The sequence below is a fragment of the Pavona decussata genome, unplaced genomic scaffold (assembly GCF_977016875.1).
Source record: "Pavona decussata unplaced genomic scaffold, jaPavDecu1.1 SCAFFOLD_246, whole genome shotgun sequence".
In the NCBI taxonomy this organism is placed as follows: Eukaryota; Metazoa; Cnidaria; class Anthozoa; order Scleractinia; family Agariciidae; genus Pavona; species Pavona decussata.
In genome coordinates, this window is record NW_028145651.1 from 83632 (window position 1) to 97581 (window position 13950).

Below are 13950 nucleotides of genomic sequence, written 5' to 3' on the forward strand. Positions count from 1 at the left end.
CTAAATAAATCAAAGAAAATTACAGATAACGTACGGCATTATGATTAAGCCTTTTCTATTAATAAAAGAACGATTCCGTACACTGAACTTTGAGCTACTGTATGAGCTAGAGTATAAAATACGGTATGAATTATAATGTACTGTATTCACCATAAACTGGTATGACTTCTACGATATCAAGGACGGTATTACATTTCCAATAAAGTTTATCGCTGTTGTTTTTTAAGTTGGCCTGTTCACAGGCATTTCCTTGTCCAATAGGCCATTTTCATGATGGTGTCATTTGACTACAACTACTAGAATTCAATTCGTTTTCCTTTTCAAATTCAAATTTTGTAATCCCAGTGGAAAGAAAAGAATAATGGCTCTAATTAGCCTGAGAAAACAAAAAACTGAAGGATTCTGGTAGTTGTAGTCAAATGACGCCATAGTGAAAATGTCCTATTATTATCATTTGCACATTGAACAATTGCAGACATAAAATTCATAAAGAATAAGCCCAGCCGATTTGGAAACATGAATTTCTGTCCTATGATAAGCCCCTAAAAAAAGTCATTTAAAAGCTAAAAGCCCCGGTTTTACGGTAGCTCGGTCAGAAAAAGACCCAGTTTTTTATTCGCCGCCGGCGATCCTCGGAGACCCCGGGGTAGAGAGTGAGGTCGAAAAGTAGGGACTTTACCTTTCTTGAATTTCCTCCCGCCTGTTTTGGCTTTCCCCTCGTCCCCACTATCTGCCCCTGGGTCTCCGAGGACCGCGAGAGGCACCCGCGTGGCGCGCGCGAGTCGTGTAAGAAACTGACTCATACCCAATCTTCTTCATTTGTCTCTTGTTTGTGGGAGACTGGGACCGACGGCGCCATGTTGGAGTAAACTTCGAAGGTACAGCAACTGAGAACATGTGAGTATGCTAAATTGACATTCTCCAGTTTATACTAGTCTAACGGAAGAGGAAGGAATGCCAGTTATATACATTTTCCTCTTGATTTAGGGCTGAATACTGGAAGTCTCAACCGAGAAAGCTCTGCGAATTTTGCAAGTGTTGGATCACTGACAACAAACCGGTAAGTTTTTGTTCAGCCAACAGCTGCATTTTTTGTTGTTGTTGTGGTTGAGTTCAGTCATTTTCAATTATGAGCTGGACTTGGGTGGTCAGTCGATAAACCGATGTTAAATTGATATATACATAAAGTAACAATTAATGGACAGCAATCTATTGATATCCAATAACAATCAATGAAAAATATCGGTAAAGAAAAAAAGTTGTGAGTTCAATTACTATTGGTTGCCAATAGAAATCGATGGTGATTGATTCACCGATTGGTATCGGTTACTAGTGACTGTTATCATAAATTATTACACTCGTAAAATCATTGACACAATTTGTCAAATATTATGATGAAAATAAACAACATAGTCGGTGCTTTCAAGATTTCGTTTATTTGTAAAACTGCGGCTTTCAATAACATGCAAATTCTGAACTTCAAAACCCATCTAATGATTTACCTGGTTTACTGCCGTCAAATCATAATTATGGAGACAACTGACTGACCGCAAAAATACAGAAACCAACAAAGTGGATCCAAATCCACCAATCATATTGTTTGAATGTGACCTTTTGAACCCACTGAGACAAACATCTTAGCTTTCTAAAGGGTGATTTACACGGTATGAATTTGTCGCATATGACTATCTTACGACAGGCCTAGGACACAAATTTTTTCGTGTAAATCAAATCTACAACTGGCTTACAATTGTCATGTACGTCACAAAAAATGTCAGGATTTTAAAATCCTACAACAATCGTAGGTAATTTTTAGGCAACGTTGAATGACAGGAGTTGTGTGTGATTTTTTGCTTGATGTGAGCAGCGCGTGCCCTGGAAATCGCATGGGGCAGTCGTAAGCAAAAAGTGTGCCATCTAAATTGGCCTTAAGAGGTCCGCTGAGCTAATTGACGGTAGTCAAAAATGCAACGGTTGATTAAGTCTTGAAGCTCAGACTACCTATGTTATTGTAAGGTGCAGTAAGAAAGAAATGTAAGAATAAATCTCAGACTAATCAAGAAAGAAAATATAATTCAGTAGCACAGCAGTAGCAGTGCCATACAAGTAAATATCCACTATCTTCATTTCAGTTCTGTGAGTTTGATTGTATCAATAATATTGATTTCCAATTTAAGTGTCAATTGATGGACTACTCCTGGCTAAAGTTGAAAGTTGTTGTGTGAAATGGTTCATGCATAGAGTGATTTCACTTATGCTATTCAGTAACATCAATGAATAATCAATAGGGCTAAGGCCACAAAAATTTTGCCTTCGATTAGTCATCGATTATTGGCAGTAATCAATGACTTGTCAGCTGAATTCTCATTGATTACCCACTGATTAATACAGTTAAATGAATATTTATCTTTTAATAACCAAGTTAACAACCATGAGCTTAGCAGTCCTATTTCCTCAGTAGCCAGTGGTAGTCAGTTCATGAGTGCATGTTCAGATAGCACGTCACCAATGTGTTATAGTGTCACCGTGGTGCTTTAGTCCTCTAACATTTCTGTGTGATTTACTTGTGGTTACAAGTAGCGGTTTTCTTTAGTGTTTTGGTACCACGGCTTTTTTCCCCTTGTATCCCTTTCCCCTTTTTCTTCCTTTCACTCATCCAATCAGTGTGGTGGGTGCCTGGGATGGGGGCTCATGGCTGGGTTGTGGGTATTTGCCAGCTGCAGGGGCAGTATTCTAACTAGGGGCTGGCTGGTCACAGTGGAAGACCCTGAATGTCCCAGGCACTCACCTTCCACTTTAACAGCAAGGCAGCTGGCTAACTCATTGATGTCATTGATCATTGATTAGCTACATGTATGCCTAGTATATTATATAGTGAAGAGATTGTTGATGTCACCTGTTGATCAATATCAATGTGCCAGCCAGATGTTCATTGGCTGTTGAACAAAGTGCTTTTTGTTCTATATTTAAATCACAAAAGGAACTTTTTGTGAACAGATATCTTCCCTTTGTAATTTTACTCAGATAATCTTGTGCTTGTATGAAAGTTTCAAATGGTATCAATTATAGAGCCAATAAATTGTATCATTAGGGACACCATGGGCCACAAAATCTGTACAGGATGACCTCAAGAACCATTTTGAAAATCATTTTGACATTAATCTTAATAAATAGGAGCACAAAAACGACTAAACCAAAAGTTATTTTAATATCTAATCATTTTAAATATATTTTAATCAAATGAGTTTTGACTAATGAGTGAGATGTTTCTGTGTAAAGCTGACTTGTGTTGTTTCCTTTAGAGCATAGAGTTTCACGAGAGAGGGAAGAAACACAAAGAAAATGTCCAGCGAAGAATTGAAGAGGTAAGAAATGGAGTGGATGTGATAGATACACCCAATTTTATTATGCATAAGTTCATCAATTAACACAAGTCAGAATTGTGGCATTTGTGCCCAGCTTGTTTACAAACTTGCTGTTAACAGATTGGGTTGCCAAGTGTAATTTCACGATAAACATGTTGAAAATAATGACCTAGTGGGTTTGAATTCCAGTTTGTTACCTGGTATCATTTTTTGTCCTTAGTTTGTTTGGCAGCCACTTGTCCCTTGTTAAGTCCATAACAATTTCAGATTTTGTTTCTTTTCTCCTCCTCTTCCTATTTAAAGAATAGTGGGAAATTGTATGGTGTGAGGACATAGCCGTCTGTCACTAGGATGTTACAGGCGAATGTTCCATATATAGTGGAATCTTGGATTTGCTTCAGTCAGAAATCTACCCCCGATGTTTGGAACTCCAGATTTTTCAAATCAAATTCAGTTTCCCTGGGAGGTTTGAAAAATCAGTATTCCACTGTAGTACTGAAAAATAACCAACCAGACCTCCATGGAAGTCACATATTAAGTACACCACTCGGTATGGATTTCTTTTTAATTGTATTTCATTTTTTCTGTGTGTGTGTCATGCAGGTTCAGAAGAAGGGTAAAGAAGTCCAGAAAGCTCAGAAACAACTTCAGATGGATTTAGCAGCCATTGAAGAAGTATGTATTTGGTGATTTAAAGTTATTACTGAAGTTGCAACTCCTGACGATTTTTGTCATCAAATGACTGACTCATCTTGCTTCTCTGTATTTCATGTATAAATTGTCCAATATGCAGTTCTTCTGGCTAAAGTGCAAAATGAAAATGTCAGTGTAGAGCAATTAGTCACAGACTATTTTAAATGATTATGTTTTAAGTTTTTTTCAGTTTGAACGTAAATTACATTTAAATATTGTTTAGTTTTTAAATTGTATTTTCAATTCTTTGTATTAATAAAACATGTGTCTGTTACATTTGTTCTGACAGCCTGCTTGATACAGACACACACACAGATAATATGGACACTTCTGCGAATTTCTTTGGTGTTTGTATTAACCAGGTCGGTGTGCGACAAATGCAGACTGCAGACTTGCAGACTTGCAGACCTGCAGACTTGCAGACTTGATGGACTCAACATCATTGGCCTTTCCCAATTCACTTTAAAAATAATATTGTGTAACCTCCGCCATTCCACATCATGCACTGTCCGCTAAGTAGGCTTTAAGGCTACTTGGCTCCTTTCACGGTTGTCGACCTGCATACTTCTGGATTTTCGCGACTTTGGAATTTAATGAGAATTATATGCTAGTGTTGTTGATTCCATGGAGTGTTGCTGATTCACTAGCTCGCGGCATTTTATAGTACGATCGAGTGATATAATCCCCTGTGGAGGCATGTGGTGTTTACGAAATTTTAAGAGCTAAAATCTCGCGCAGGAATTTTTAAATTCAAACTAACTTTGGCAGGGCGACCACTTGAGCAACACGTCTACATAATTGTTTTGCTATTCTAACTTTGAACTCGGATATCTCGATAACTAATTATTAATGTCTTTTGAATAACGCTGAGCAGCTAATTCGTTCTTGCCAGGCGTTCGATACCCGATAAATTCAATGCAACAGGCCTCGTTCGTCGGCGAGTTTACCCGATCCTGATATTTTAGAAAATAAAAAAAAAATCACTAAAATTGTATTTTTGTCAGAACCTAGCCCTTATTATGCTGTTTGCTATACAGTTTGACAACGTTTTCTCAAAACTGGCGCACGTAAGAATTTTATTCCTGAAGGACAATCGTGAAAGTAGCCAAGTATCAAAGCGTACCAAGCGGACAGCGCATGATATGGTATGGCGGAGGCTACACAATATTATTTTTAAATGAAGTGGGAAAGGCCAGTATGTTGAGTCTGCAAGTCTGCAGGTCTGCAAGTCTGCAAGTCTGCAGGTCTGCAAGTCTGCAGGTCTACAGGTCTGCAGGTCTGCAAGTCTGCAAGTCTGCAGTCTGCATTTGTCGCACACCGTAACCAGGTTCCCCCGTACATGCACTCATAAAGCATCCACATAATCTGTATGTCTGTCTGTACGATCAGTGATCTTAAATCTGTGGCCAATACTGTATTAATTAGATGATTATTTACTGCTCACTTGACACTTACAAAATAATTTATATGTAATTTCCATAGCCTGAACCACCGTCAGTAGGCAAAGGAATCAGCTCTAACGCAGCCTATCACTCTCGTTATACTGCGTAAAGGGCTGCTTTATTCTTCCAGTCACAATAACTAAGGTTAAATTGTTGTCATTTTTAATTCCTCATATTGCTCATGTAGGCTGCACTTAAAGCTTATCAGAAAGATATGAACATTCAACCTCCTGCAGCAAAGGCTGAGACCAAATCAGAACCTACTAAAACACAGGCAAATGAAACTTGTTCAAAAGGAGAAAGCACTGCTGGTAATATTTATAAAAATAATGATTTTGTAACCTCAAATAATTGTTTAGTTAATGTTAACCTTTTTTCTGTTCCTGGAATGCTGAAGTGATTTGTGTGTAGAAGCAGTGCCACTGGAAAAGATGTCCTCAGTATTCTGCATTTTAATGGTCACAATATATATTTTGATCCACATGCTAAAAATAAGTGCCTGCTTGCGTGTAGCATAATTAACAGCTCGTATTATGTTATACTGCTTAAAACATTTTATTTGAATGGGCACATCTTAGCATTTGATACACACACCCGAAAATAGAACCACTCTGTACAAACAGCAGAAAAAAAGTACTGTATCTAAGGGCTATCTTTTGAATGGTTACAGTTTAAGGCTTCCTACACACAGAGTAGATATTACCATCCATTTGCACAAAATTTCCATTTGCAATTTTTTGTCTTCTTCCACCATCATTGCGCTGTCATGTACATTGTTTGATCTACCAATGAGACTGCAGTTTAGAATGACTGTTTTGACACAAATTTTGGTTAAATGGAAGGTGAATTGGGACTTGATTACAGTGGATAGAATCCTGTACGGTGAAATATTGAAATGTTGAATGAAGAGGGATTATATTTCTGAGATTGATCATTCAAGGAGAAACTTGATGCTGATCATTCTCTTTATTTCAGAATGTTTAGTTTCATATGAAGGAAGCCAAGCTGTTATGAAATGTTCTCATGGATGGAATATTGGGCAAGCCCCTGAAGGTTATTATTACTACTACAACACAGATACACAAGGTAAGGCTGCTTTATGATAATGCTAGGCTGTACAGGAACAGGAAGAACACAGCCAGAAACTGAACAAATTAGCCATATGCACAATAATAATAACCTTTATTTACCCTCGGCAGTGTTTATTATTATAGCACAAGTGCTAGTGGGGCCGAGCATTAAACCTCGTAAAGAAATACTATAAATTGAAAATAACGTGGTTAAAAATCCTAACTGGCAGGAGGTAGACCAGCTGGCTATTTACAAGCGCGTCCGAGGAGTTGAACTTGGAGCTACCGAGAAACAACTCCAGCTAGCGGTCAGAGTGGGACTTGAACCCGGGACCACCGGATTTCAAGTCCGGCGCCCTAACCACTCGACCACGCTGCCTCCAATAATATTATTGAGAGTCAGCCAGAATTCAAGTTGTTCTGTTCCTCTTGTTTAGAGTGCTGTCTGGCTCTTATTCACAATAGGATTAAATCCATTCAAAGTTTACTGATAGGAGTTTCAGTATGATAGCTCAAGTGGAGCTGGATCATCATCGTAACCCAAACGGGCTTGGTTATAACAGCCCTGGCTAGTTATTTTAACTGTCAAAATAACTAGGGTTGTTGTAACAAAGCCCATTTGAGTTACAATGTGTTCAGTTAGTTAGTCTGATATTGTGCAGCTTTTAAGCTGGGAAGCGTAAAGTTGATAAAAATCTATATTTTTTCCTTCCTCAGTATCCCAGTGGGAATCACCAAGTTGTTTGTCATCTCCAGCGCTTCAGAGTTCAAGGTATTCATTTATTCATTGTTTCCGTGTGATGATGCTTATAATTTATGAAATGTTGTTGAATTAAATTTGCAGAAATTCCAAGGAAAATAAAACTGTGAGTGAAGAACAACAAGCTAGCACTCAGAGCGTAAGTATTTAATAATCATATTTAATTTAAGTATTTGATGATCATTACCTTCATTATGTGTTGACACGCAGCTGGATCCTCGTAAGCCACCTCCAAATTCTCGCAAAAGCAATCCGTTAGAACATGACTGTCTTACTCTAGTATTGAGACATTCAATGATTGCCAGTTATTTAGAGCGGTTTTCATTTGAGTGTTGAAAGTAATTTGCTAATTGCTGTGGTTTTGGTCTACTACACTCTGTGATTGGTTAGCAAAACTTGCACCACTTTTTCAATCAATGAGAACAGAAATCAAAACCAATCATGACCTGATTGGTTCATTGCGCTTTTTACATCTCTCATGATTGGTCAGAGTAAGAACTTTGGTTTGGGTTGTATGACACTCAAATGAAAAACGCGCTAACTGGAGTAGTAATGTGGCATACTAACCACAGGACGCCCACACGATTGGAGCTAAACGCGGTTTCTGTAGCATGAAGTAACTAGCAGTGTTGCTACTTCTCTTCCCCCCACGCCCACCCCCTGAATGGGATGCTTGTCCATTGCATGGTTATCCCCGGCAGTATATCCCATCTTTGAATGAGGTCTCTGTGGAGCAAAGTGTCTTGTCTAGGGTTACTATCTGATGTCATATGCTAGGACTAGACTTTCTCAGGTACACCGTTCACTGAACGCTCTGGACTAGTGACCATGTTCAAAACAAGGGATTACTCAGTGGGGTTAACTTGCCTAAATCAAAGTTGGTGTGCTTATTTTACAGGTCAGTAATGAAAGTAAAACTACGGAAACCAAGAGAGAAGAAGTAAAGAATTCTCCGTACGGACAGTGGACCACGGTTCAAACCTTCGAGCCGTTGTCTAGCTCGTAAGTCTATGTTCGTGTTAACCAAACGATACACTGACATTATTACTGTCCTCGAGTTTAGCCACTTCTGTTTTATTTTCGTGGGTTGGTTGGTCTGTCCGATCTGTCATAGAGCTAGTACATTCATTCCAGGATAGAGGAGATGTGTGCGTGTGTCGGGGATAGTGCGGGTATATACCATGCATTGCCTTTATCTAAATGTTATATTTTGCAGTGAACCAGCCAACTCCACAAATCATAGTGAGGCAAATCCAACAGAACCTGTTAAGACAGAAGACAAGTTCAAGGAACGATCAACTCCAAAAATTACGTTTCGTTCAGGTAACGCCGGAAACGAAGTAGCGTTCAAGAAACGAAAACTCAACCCTGATAAAAAGAGGAACATTCGACAGACAAACCCTAATAAAACAGACTAATGTACATTGAATGGCTTACTAGACTGTCCGTTGGAAAATCATGCAAGTGACCAGCGATGGACTTCACTACTGTCCACTTTATGACGTTCAAGCTTTCCAAATCAAAAATAGGCTCTGGCCCGCCGAGCCACTAGGCCGCTCCAAATCGTAAATCGAGAGATCAATAAAGAAGCTGGTCACCTTTCGGGTGGTAGTATATTTTCTTTTCCGTTGTCCTTAGCATATTAACACACATTCTCAGCTAGGGCGACTGATCAGGGTCCCTTGTGACTAATAATGATTGCTTTCGAACAAAGAAGTTTTCCCATTTTGTATGCGTATTTTTTATTTAAAAGGTTAAAGATCATATCGTGATCCACAACTTTCCATAGACAAGAGTGACGTCAAGCTTTCATCACACGTAAACTCATTTTAACAGGTGGAAAAACACTTTTAATCTTTTGCAATGGAATTTTGTCAGTGACGTTTTAAATTGAGCAAAGTGGACCTTACCTGGATAGTCACATACAAATCAAACTGATTGCAAGGCAATAGGTTTTTAATCGGTCCAATATCGATAATGGAAGAAGAACTTTCAATAACACAGAAGAAGTGAGGCAAATCAGTCAAACAACACATAACTTGTAAATCCTCTTATCCTATCCGGTAAGATGATTGAATGCCCGAGATGCAAAAAGACAGTACATAACAGAACTAAACGCATGCGTCGAACACAGAGAAGCCACCAGCAACCTTTATCACTTTAATGCTAACAGTGGCTTGCGGCGAACTGTAAACTGAGGCCATTAAATTCCATTCTGTAAAACCCTTTTGTTACAAAGTTTCAAGGAGTTCATAAACCCTCACTGCATCGCAGTTTTACAGGGTTCAGTATAAACTTATTTGCTCATTTATTCTTGTTGGCTGCGAAGGTTTGTTTCCAAACTGAAATACCAGGCAATTTCATTCACAGATATATTTTTTTTTCACTTTTCATACCCAACTGCTTTCGTCGTTTGTCTTGCCGCCTATAATTTATTACCTTTTATCAGTTTTGTCAGCCTCGTTATTTTCATCTGACAACACTTTCGCTTCATTTCAATGGTAAGTTCATCAACACAGACAATAAAAACTCGATTAACTACGTTTGGGGAGGACAGAAATGAGATGGCAGATCCACAGATAGACTGGTCACATACTCGTCCGAGACTAGTTTGACGTGAATAAGCTTTCCTTAGAATAGATAAATAGATAAATTAACCTCCATTTTAATTGCACCGTGGGGCATTTTGCCAGTTGTATATTTTTCAAAAAATGATATTGGCCCCGGGGGGGGGGGGGGGGGGATGGGCATTGTTGGAATTAACTGATACATAACGTTTGTTTTTAGGGGTGAAAATGAATTGAGCAACGGTGACAAACGAGAGTCTGTCTTGTGCGTTTCCGAATGTTTTTCATAGATTTACGACCATCACTTTTCATTCCAGTATGTGAAAGTTGCTCTCCCCCCCTCCCCTCCCCCTCTTCTCCGTGGGCACTTAATATAATTTTGTCGTGAATATTCGTGGTATTCAGCCGTCAATCGTCTCCTAAGTCAGTGGTGGGATTGTAGCAATCCTTGGCAATACTAACGTCCACGGAAATTCGTCTGAAACAAACCTTGGGGAGACCGATACTGAACAGCACAACACACATCTCTCTCTCTCATCTCATATGATCTCCAATCGCATTGAAAAAAAATTAAGACAACACTTTGCCAGGTATTTCCCCGGCTATTTTCCTAGTGTGTTTTGACGAATTCCAGCTTTCATGCATTCCGACTGCTTTTATAACTGTTGGTATTTGTTTCAAATTACACGATTTCGTCTGGCGTTTATCCGCTTGGTCGATGAAAACACTTTTATAACCTAATTTCACACCGATTTTGTTGACTCTCGACTCTCCAGCAGAACGTTCGAGTTGTGAAACCATTAGTTTTTTGATAAGATACAATTATCTTGTCATTCATTTCGCCCCAAAATACACGTAACTGAAAACTATATTACGTGCATTTAACAGTTTACACTAAAAGTTTATTTTTTATGATGAAATCAAATGACCACTGAAACTAAATCACTGCATACCAACTCTACAGACATTGTGAGCAGTGACCCCAATATCCTGATATTTGATCTCAAAAAGAAAGAAATCCAGTGCAGAAACAGGAGAAATCATGGAGGCCGAATATTGGGAAGAGGAAAGTAATGAAACACTACACGAGCAGGAAGGTTTCTCTGTACAGTTCGATGTGTTTCCAATCATTCTCGCTGTGTTGATTGTCGTCGCAAATGGCACCGCCTTATTTCTCGTGGCACGCAGGAAGAATCTTCGATCTGCGACAAATGGTGTCTTGGCAAGCTTAGCCGTGAGTGATTTCTTGGCGGGATTCCTTGGTATTCCTTTTTACCTCGTCTGTAATGCGGCCTATGATCGTTCGTGGTGTCTGTGCAGTGTTGTCTTTTGGCGGTTCGTCTCCGTATCCACTGTCCTTCATCTCACGATTTTGACGTTGCATCTCTACGCGACCGTGGTTCATGCCGCGAGGTGTAAAGTCCTCCTGAGGCGAAATGTTTCCGCAGGTCTTGTCTGTGCCGTTTGGCTCTGTGCTGCGTTCGTTTCCCTCGTCCAGCTTTCATGGATCACCGTGGAAAACGAAGAGAGCGAAGAGGAACGACAGCGCGTTCACCTGGCTTATGCCATCACTGTACTCGCCGTTTTTCTTGGCGTTCCTCTAGTCACAATCATCTATTGTCACGTGCGTATTTTTGCCAATATCCGGCTGAGCAAAAGGGAACAGACCGTCGGCAAATTAGAAAACCGGGTTGATTCTGTTGAAGATCAAACACTTGAAAAACACTCCGAAAATTGGAAATTAGGCCTTGTTTTGTTGGGAATGCTTGCTGCATTTCTGATTTGCTGGGTGCCATATTTCGTGTTGGAACTTGTTACAGACACTGAAGGGATGGGCGCCTTCCCAGATTGGGCAGAATACGTGTTATTTTATTACACAAGGTTCACCGCGTCTGCCATTAACCCAGTTCTCTTTGTTATTGGAAAGCGCGATTTCAGGCGGGCGTTTTACGGATGTTTAGGCTGGAATCAAACCCAAAGCGAAGACAATGTGGTACTTGGAACTGTGCAATTCTCTACCTTAGAGAACGAGGGAGTTTAAAACAATCCAACAAATACTTTGAATGCACTCGGGGGTGGGGGAGGAGAAAGATTGAACAAATGGTGAGACTGATTTTACGTTTGGTAACTTTACTATATTAGTTTACAAGTGAAACCGTAACGCCGGTACCTTTGCTTTCACTCGAGGAAGATACAAGCCAGAAATGCCAATTTTCGTTCTCCTGCAATCAGGCTCTATTTTTCTTTTAGCGATTGACCACATGGAGGAAATTTAAGCGCTTCTCAAATTGGGCCTGATCTTGGGTTACTTTTAGTAAATCATGTCAATGCAGCTGTGTACGAACAGCACTACCAATCACCAGCCTGCCTCTATTTGCGTTGGTGGCCAAACTTTGAGAAAGCGTTTAATGGAGTACCAAATTGATACATGATGGAAACTTGGGACACCTTGGTACTCCATTATTCAAGACTCTGAGTTAACGCTCTCTCCTCTTCTTCAGGAAAAAAAGGGAGTTAATGTCGAAAACGGGAAAAAACGGAAATGGGCCCCGCTCCTCGTTATTTAACTCTCTCCAGTCCCTTTTTTTGTTCCCCACGCTTCTCATTGTTTCACTCACTCCAGTCCCTTATTTGTCTCTGTTCGAGCGCGTAAGAGGCCTCGGCGGAGGAGAGAGGAATAAACGGCAAACCTCTGCCACGTTATGTAAGCGGAGAAGGCGCGCGCGTTTAACGGAAGATAGCCGAGAACACCACGTGAATTCTAGCCTGATTTACAGTATCTTAGCAACGTTTGACAGTTTCACTGATGCCAGGAACGGAGTTTGTTACTACCGGCAGAGAGAAACGTGTTTTCACAAGATTGTTATTTTTTAATTGAATCTACATTACCTTTGTGGCAAGAAAGTGATCTATAATTAACTAATTAAGCAGTCCACATTTTTCTACACACAAAAGGGTGACCTCCAAGGGAGGACCAAGGGTTAATTTGTCAATCAACAAAACAAGAGCTTGAAATTAGCGAATAGAAAAGTTTTGAAGTTTCATTGTGTTACTGAAACGGGCGAAGGTTAAAAAAAGAAATGTTTGTCGCAAAATATTTTTTGCTTGCAAGATGTAGGAAGCAAATAAAATAGAGATTGGAACAAATTATGAAAACCTGCATCTTTAGGCTAACGCCGACAAACCAACAAACTTGAAACTAATTCGAGCTAACAGCAGGTAAATTAGTTCTTGTAATTATTATTGGAATGGTAAGAGTTTCAGTTTCAGTCTGCAGAAGGTACAGTTTATGAAGTAGTACAAACTTTTACATTAAGTGTGGAAAATAAAACGAACCGAGTCCTTTTTATAGTGCACCTATAGCACATATTACCCACAAAATATCACCACAGCAAAGTACCGTTAGGGCAAACTTACTGCTACATCGATATAACTGAGTCAAGGTTTTGGCAGGTACCAACTTGTTATATAGCGCAAGGCTATTTCTAATTGGAACAAAGAAGGCAACTAGCATGTCGTGTACAAGATGGTTCGACTGAAAGGTGTCTGCCTTAAACTGGACTCATCATGGAAAAGGTTACGAAGTCTAATTTGTCTGCGCGTCGAGGTTTGTAATTTATTTTACTTCCCAAAGGAAGCAGATATATTAAGTGCAAAAGTCATTGTAATTCAAGACAATTTCTTCATTTTTTGGGAATAAAAGCATAAAGACACTGCCCACTGTATTTCATGACATCTTGGTCTGTCAATTCTACAAAGAGAAAGGAGATAACAATCAATTATCCATGCGCAGTCTTAAAAGGTCGACCAACAGATGCTGTATCACGGGTACTTAGAAAGGTGTCACGTGGGCTAATATCTGTCGAGAAACCTGTTGCATAGCGACATCCCTAGACAAACCGCGGGCTCTGTTAATCTTAGCTTTTTAGCCTTTTTATCCCGTTTTTAATCTTATCATGCGCAGTTGAACATATCATGAAATTTGCGTATTATTATTATTATTATTATTATTATTATTATTATTATTACTATTATTATTATGGGAATGATAAC

The 13950-nt window shown here is 39.4% G+C and overlaps 3 protein-coding genes across 3 annotated transcripts in view; 2 read left to right on the forward strand and 1 right to left on the reverse strand.

Annotated features, from left to right (window-relative positions):
* The first annotated feature begins 816 nt into the window (after nucleotides 1–816).
* Nucleotides 817–13613, forward strand: LOC146457121 (WW domain-binding protein 4-like). Its single transcript, XM_085092329.1, has 10 exons — nucleotides 817–897; nucleotides 988–1060; nucleotides 3303–3365; nucleotides 3969–4040; nucleotides 5688–5811; nucleotides 6476–6586; nucleotides 7288–7342; nucleotides 7415–7469; nucleotides 8229–8332; nucleotides 8547–13613. Coding segments are annotated over exons 1-10 (861 nt in total). The 5' UTR covers nucleotides 817–895; the 3' UTR covers nucleotides 8749–13613.
* Nucleotides 10940–11938, forward strand: LOC146457122 (histamine H2 receptor-like). Its single transcript, XM_085092315.1, has one exon. The coding sequence runs from the start codon at nucleotides 10940–10942 to the stop codon at nucleotides 11936–11938; it is 999 nt and encodes a 332-aa protein (XP_084948441.1).
* The window catches only part of LOC146457123 (leucine--tRNA ligase, cytoplasmic-like), a 48385-nt gene continuing 47177 nt past the window's right edge, over nucleotides 12743–13950 (reverse strand). The window contains exon 36 of the mRNA XM_085092331.1: nucleotides 12743–13648. Within this exon, the coding sequence (XP_084948457.1) occupies nucleotides 13581–13648 (68 nt within the window). The 3' untranslated portion in view covers nucleotides 12743–13580. The remainder of the gene's footprint in view (nucleotides 13649–13950) is intronic.